Source organism: Chrysochloris asiatica, unplaced genomic scaffold, assembly GCF_000296735.1.
Source record: "Chrysochloris asiatica unplaced genomic scaffold, ChrAsi1.0 scaffold00117, whole genome shotgun sequence".
Taxonomy (NCBI): Eukaryota; Metazoa; Chordata; class Mammalia; order Afrosoricida; family Chrysochloridae; genus Chrysochloris; species Chrysochloris asiatica.
Genome location: NW_006408635.1, coordinates 6,988,628 through 6,995,624, shown reverse-complemented (window position 1 = coordinate 6,995,624; position 6,997 = coordinate 6,988,628). Strand labels below are relative to the sequence as shown.

General features: G+C 43.5%; 1 protein-coding gene across 1 annotated transcript in view; it reads right to left on the bottom strand.

The window, feature by feature from the left end:
• SNX9 (sorting nexin 9) overlaps positions 1-6,997 on the bottom strand; it is a 177,616-nt gene that overhangs the window by 115,475 nt on the left and 55,144 nt on the right. The window contains exon 3 of the mRNA XM_006868478.1: positions 21-144. Within this exon, the coding sequence (XP_006868540.1) occupies positions 21-144 (124 nt within the window). The remainder of the gene's footprint in view (positions 1-20; positions 145-6,997) is intronic.

Sequence of the window (6,997 nt, the reverse complement as noted above, 5' to 3'; positions counted from 1 at the left end):
CGCGCCCTTTGTCCCCGTGCCTGGGGGCCGGGGCTGGCGGCACGGGTCACGGAGCCTGCCGGCGGCCCTCAGGGCAGCCGCGCGCTCAACGTTCCAAGGCAATGGAGGCACGCTGTCTGTCGTCCCTTGCCCCACACGGACGCTCTGCGCCCGGGGGGCTTAGTCTACAGGCGGCATACCAGAGGGTGGCCATAATCGCTATTCACGTCCCCGGGCAGAGGAGAGGTCACCCAATCGAGGACTTTGTCCACGTCGGGATGGTTAAGCAGTGCTTAATCAACAGCCAGGAAGGAGAGCAACAATGGCTTCCCGGGAGCACCGGCCTTCCTGAAGGCGGCTTGGCCTCAGCCTCCATTTACGACAGGCTGCCGCCCGGATTGGACCTTCTGGGCCGGGACGCTCGGGACTTGCTTTCTGAGGCGTCCCATTAACCTCTTTCTTGATTCTTGATAAATTAAAATAATGTGTCAGGGTCCCAGACGCTTTGGGGAAGACACTACAGGTCTCCTGGAGTGAAAATGAAGTCTAAATAATTCCTCTTTTTTTGTGTTGAAGTATTTTCTTCCAGAGTCAGATGTCTGGTTTTACTTCAATAAATGACTTCGGTTGAACAGCAGGATTTTCACTCAAGTACAAAACATATGACTGGAAAATAAATGTTGACTGTTACAAGAGTCTTGTCTATTACGTTTTATTTTTATTATCGGTGATCGATGTTAAAAGAGCTTGCTGAAGTGGACGGTCATCGAAAAAGGGGAAGATCCCCAACACCACGGACTAACAGGGTGGCAGTAACTCTAGGCTCACACATAAGAATTGTGAGGATGGCACTGTTTGGTCCTGTTGTGCATAGGGTCACGATGAGCCTGACCCCTAACAACAGCATGTTCAAAGAGTTATTATCAACTCAACTTCATTAAGCTAGGGAAGTGGTATTTATAGTTCATGCCAAATGTATGTCCTTTCAGAAATCTCTGGTGATTCCACTTAGTGATATAAAATAATGGGGCCTTTGATATATAAAGCACCACAGAATTTTCTGTGAAATTTGTGTTTGCTGAGCTCATGGCCAAACTTTTACTCATTATCATATTCATATACACACAGTTGTCCTAAGTAAAAATTCTGTCAGAAACACAGTCACTGAATCCACTTGGCTGTATTTGTGGCTTCCACGTGCCTTAATCTTATTTAATCCTCTTAAGGAAGTTTTGAGAAAAGTCATTATGGTCCATAATTACGATATGAAGAAGGGTGACATATAACTTGCCCAATACGGTAACACCTATTAAAACGGAAAATGTCCACATCCTTGAAGTTGTACTTCTAGGAAGGTATGTTTTCTCTTTATCAGAGTTGCACAAGTGAACAAAAATGTTAATTAAAGAGTTAGTCTGTGATAACCCCAAACAGAAAGTAACTAATATGTTTGTTAACAGGATTGTTTCAATAAATATGGTTGGTTTTAAGTGCCATCAAGTCAGTTGCCATTCATAGAGCAATCCTGTATAGGGTTTCCAAGGAGTGGCTGGTGAGTTTGAACTGCCAGCCTTGAGGTTTAAACTCATCTAAAGGTCCAGTACTAATCCTACAGCGCCACACCAATTGAAATACAAGCAGCCCCTGGGAAAATGGCAATATTTTAAGAAATATTAATATAGGTAAAAAGAACTTGATGTATTGTTGTTGTTGTCAGGTGCCATCGAGTTGGAACCGACTCATAGCGACCCCATGCACAGCAGAACGAAACAATGTCCAATCTTGGGCCAACCTCACCATCACTGCCACACTTGAGTCCATCAATGATGCCACCTGACCAATCCATCTCGTTGGGGGTCTTCCTCTTTTTCTCTGACCCTCCACCTTACCCAGCATGACATCCTTCTCCAGCGACTGTTCCCTCCGGACAATATGTCCAAAGTATGAGAGACGAAGCCTAGCCATCCTGGCCTCCAAGGAACACTCTGGCTGCACTTCTTCCAAAACGGATCTAAGATGCATATGTGAGCAGAGTGGCTCTGTAGGATAAACATGGGGCTGCTAATCCCAAGGTCGGTGGTTTGAGCCCACCAGCCACTTCACAGGAGACACTTGAGGCTTTCTGTTCTTGCAAAGATTCACAGCCTTGGAAACCCAGTACAGGGTTGCTATGAGTCATTAGCAACTCGATGGCACTTAACAACAACAACACATACGAGTATATGCCAAAGTCAGGAATTGAACTCAAACACAGAAATCATTGTGAGGACGGCATAGGACCAAGCAGTGTTTCCTTCTGTTGTACAGAGGGTTGTGATGAGTCTGAACCGACTCCATGACACCTTACAACACCAATATAAGTAATGCGTTTGTCATGTTCTTTTAAACTTGAAAGCTGAATACAGTTTCTGCAACAATTCAGTAATGAGTTTTAATGTTGTTGTAACGTGCAGTGGAATCAGTTACAACTCATAGCGACCCTGTATAGGGTTTCTGAGAAACGGCTGGTGAGTTTGAACTGCCAACCTTACAGTTCAGTGCTAAAATGAATTTGATAGGAAGGTACAAAGTCAGGGTCATACCTGTGAAGGAAGGCCTTCCAGCTCAAATGGGACGTTCTGGGCAACCCACCACTCTGGGCACCTGGCACCAAGAGTTCCAACGTTTCCTACTGGAACATTGTCTAAAGCCATGGCTTCATTTTTAGAAGTACCAATGGAGGCATCACACTCAGGACGATGGCTGTAACTCTATCTAAATATTTAAATAAGAATCAAATCACTACCAATAGCAATAAGGTAGTAAAAACACCATGGCATTGCTTTAGGGGACCCAGAAGCCACTGATATCATTGATGTTGGCTGCAGGTGAACTTGATCTCCAACTCCACCTTACACACCACACCCTCGTCCGGAGCTCTGTCTTCAATACACTGGCCTCTCACTCCAAAGCATGAGGTCCCTACTGTAGAGAGGACCAGAACCGACTTCATGGACATATGACCTGCCTAGTCCCTACTTAGATGGTCCCCATGCTTGGTTTAATGACATCTTGAAATTCTTAATCGATTTTGGACAAGTGGCTTCATGTATTCCTTTTTCCTAAGACCCTGCAAATTATGTAGCTAGGATAACTGCTTATGTTATTCCTTTTCTGAAATGCCTCCTAAATATTATCTCTCCAATCTCCTTATCCAGCTAAGCTCCCATTCATCCTTTAGAACGTCACTGAAGTTACATCATCATTGTGTCCTGTGTCTCTAGTCCAATGAGTAAACTCATACTAAGTATTTGTGAAGTGAAGGAATGAGAGCCATTGAGCAATCCCAGATTAAGCAAAATGGCATTTGCCTTAATAGACATACTTTCAAGGAACTCATAGGATCAAGTGGAACAGAAGTTAATATGAAACATTACACGGTACAAGATTTATGCAAGTTTTATTTTCTGTGATAGAAAACTGGAATGCTACTATTAATAAAATAATTAGGCATGGTAGGATAAGCATTGGGCTGCAAACCATAAGGTCAAACCCACCAGCTTTTCCTCAGAAACACTACACAGGATTGCTATGAGACAGAACCACAGACTTGACAGCACTTAACAACAACAACAACAATTTAAAATACACTATAGAAGTGATCATCAATTCTTCTTCTGTCTTCCTTATTCACTGTCCAGCTTTCACATCCATGTGAGGTTATTGAAAATACCATGGCTTGGGTCAGGTGCACCTTAGTACTCAAGCTGACATCCTTGCTCTTCAACACTATAAAAAGTTCCTGTGCAGCAGATTCGCCCAATGTAATACGTCATCTGATCTCTTGACTGCTGCTTCCACGAGTGTTGATAGTTAATCCATGAAGAATGAAGTCCTTGACAACTTCAATCTTTTCTCCGTTGATAAGATTGTTGTTTATTGGTCCAGTGGTGAGGATTTTTGTTTTCTTTACATTGAGATGTAATCCATACCGAAGGCTGTGCTCTTTGATCTTAATCAGTAAATGTTTTAAGTCCTCTTCACTTTCAGCAAGCAAGGTTGTATCATCTGCATAATTTCAAATTGTTAATAAGTCTTCCTCCAATCCTGATGCCACGTTTTTCTTCATAGAACCCAGGTCTATGGGTTCTTTATTTGCTTTCTTCTTTATTTGCTCAGCATACAGGTTGAATAAGTATGGTGAAAGAAGACAACCTTGTTGCACACCTTTCCTAATTTTAAACCATTCCGCGATCCCATGTTCTGTTCTAACAACGGCCTCTTGGTCCAGGTACAGATTCCTCATGAGCACAATTAAGTGTTCTGGAATACTCATACTTCTCAATGTTGTTCATAGTTTGTCATGATCCACACAATCGAAAGCCTTTGAGTAGTCAACAAAGCACAGGTAAACATCTTTCTGATATTCTCTGTTTTCAGCCAAGATCCATCGGACATCAGCAATGATATCCCTCATTCCACGGCCTCTTCTGAATCTGGTTGAACCTCTGGAAGTTCTCTGACAATGTATACTTGCAGCCGTTTCTGTATTACCTTTAGTAAAATATTACTCGCATGGGTTATCAAAGAGCTTGCCCGATGATTTCCACATTCTGCTGGGTCACCTCTCTTTGGAATGGGCGCAAATACGGATCTCTTCCAATCAGTCAGCCAGATAGTTATCTTCCAAATTTCTTGGCATAGATGAGTGAGTGCCTCGTGTGCCACCTCACTTTCTTGAAAGAGTTCAAATTTTATTCCATCAATTCCTGGTGCCTTGTTCTTTGCCAATTCCTTCAATGCACCTTGAACTTTCTTCTTTAGTATCATTGTCTCTTGATCATATGCTACCTCTTGAAATGGTTGAACATTAACTATTTCCTTTTGAGTTGTGGTGTTTAAGGAGAATATTGAAAGTGCCATGGGCTGCCAAAAGAACCAATAGATCCGTTTTGGAAGAAGTGCAGCCAGAGTGCTCCTTGGAGGCCAGGATGGCCAGGCTTCGTCTCTCATACTTTGGACATGTTGTCAGGAGAGACCAGTCACTGGAGAAGGATATCAAGTTTGGTAAAGTGGAGGGTCAGAGAAAAAGAGGGAGACCCCCAACAAGAAGGATTGGTTAAGTGGCAGCATCGATGGACTCAAGCATGGCATTGGTAGTGAGGTTGGCCCAGGATCGGGCAGTGTTTCATTCTGCTGTGCATAAGGTCACTATGAGTCGGCACTGACTCAATGGCACCTAACAACAACAACAACAACATAAGTGATATTATACTGTGAGTCCTGGTGTGGCACTGTGGGTTAATGCACTGGACTGTAAAGTCGGTTTGAAACACAAGGTCAGCGGTTCAAGCTCACCAGCTGCTCCTTGGAAACCCTACCTCTATACAGGGCTTGTGTGGGTTGAAACTGACTGAATGGCACTTAACAACAACACCAACACATTTTATGAAGTGATGATTTTGACTAATACATGTGAAAATAAACTGCTAGATTAACAGCATTTTCTTCAATTGACCAGTTCATTATACAAGACACAATAAACAGAAATTTTCATCATGTTCAGGGTAGCTGGAGTGTGCCTTATGATTGAAGTACACATGTTCATCAGTAATATGCTGTCTTGTTATTGGTTAACATTTGTCTTGCATGTGATTGATAAATATATGAAATTATACAATGGCAAACCCTCATTTATAGTTGCAAAAGAGGGCCAGGGAGACTAAAAGGATTCACATAATAAGCCAGAAGAGGTCTCTCAATATGTCATTTTCAAACTAAAGCATGAGGGAGTTGTTTGAAGTCCTCAAGAGTACTGTTATGAACAGGACACCAATCTAACCTGGACTAGCACGTGCCTTCAGCTCCTATCACCCACCCTGAAAGAACAGAAGAAGAAGAATCACACCTTTTCATCTCATCTCACAAAGGTCAGGTGACTAGTAGGAGAATGGTATTGTTGGTGAGTGCCTTCAAGTCGGATCCAACTCATAGAAACTCTTATAGGGCTTCCAAGGACAGCAGGGTGGTTTGAACTGCTGACCTTGTCGCTCAAAATGGCCTTGTGTTCCAGTGCTTTATCCTACAAGGCCAAACCAGGACTCCCCAAATAGAGAGTGGACTGTACTCAGGCTAATCTTGAAGAACCCTGAACAAAACTGGAAAGTGATTTTGTCTTCCGTTTTCATGTGGTCACCTACTCATACCTCTTTCTTTCCTCACCTACAACATGTTCTTTTGAGCAACCTCCATCGACTAGGCTCAGAGCCCAGAGCCTAGCATTGAGTCTTGTTGTTGTTGTTGTTGTATCGGTTCCAACTCATAGCGACCCTGTATTGGGTTTCTGAGGAGCGGCTGGTGAGTTTGAATCACCAACCTTGAAATTCAAACCAATGTTGGGACCCAGTGCATTATCCTTTGCTGTTGTTGTTGTTAAGTGCCTTCGAGTCGATTCTGACCCATAGTGATCCTGTATAGGTGTTACAGCAGTTTTAGACTTGAGAGTGCTCTTGATCCGTAGGCGAAGAAACAGGCCACTCAGAGAGGTTAAGCAGAGTTTCAGATTTTACTAAGCCGGCTCGCTCAAAGGAGCTAGCTGCTCCAAATTCTGAGTGCTGAATACAGAGCAGTGCAGACATATATAGTGTCAGATTGGGGAGGGGTTAGGTTGCGGACTTGTTTGAGGACAGGAGGGAAACCAGAGGATTGGTCCCACTCAGTAACCTGATTAACACTTTAGCTTGTCTCCTAGGTGGAAAGGGCAGTGAATGTTTTTTTATGTTTTCCTGTTCATAGGGTTTCCAAGGAGCAGATCGTGAGCTTGAACCACTGACCTTGCAGTTCAAACGATTTTGCAGTCTGAAGCATTAGCCCACAGCACCACACCAGGGCATTATCCTGTTGTTGTTGGTGGTGCCATTGAGTCGGTACTGACTCATAGCAACCCTGTGCACAGCAGAATGAAACACTGCCCAATCCTGGGCCAGCTTCACTATTGTTGCCACACTTGAGTCCATTGATGTTGCCACTTGGCCAATCC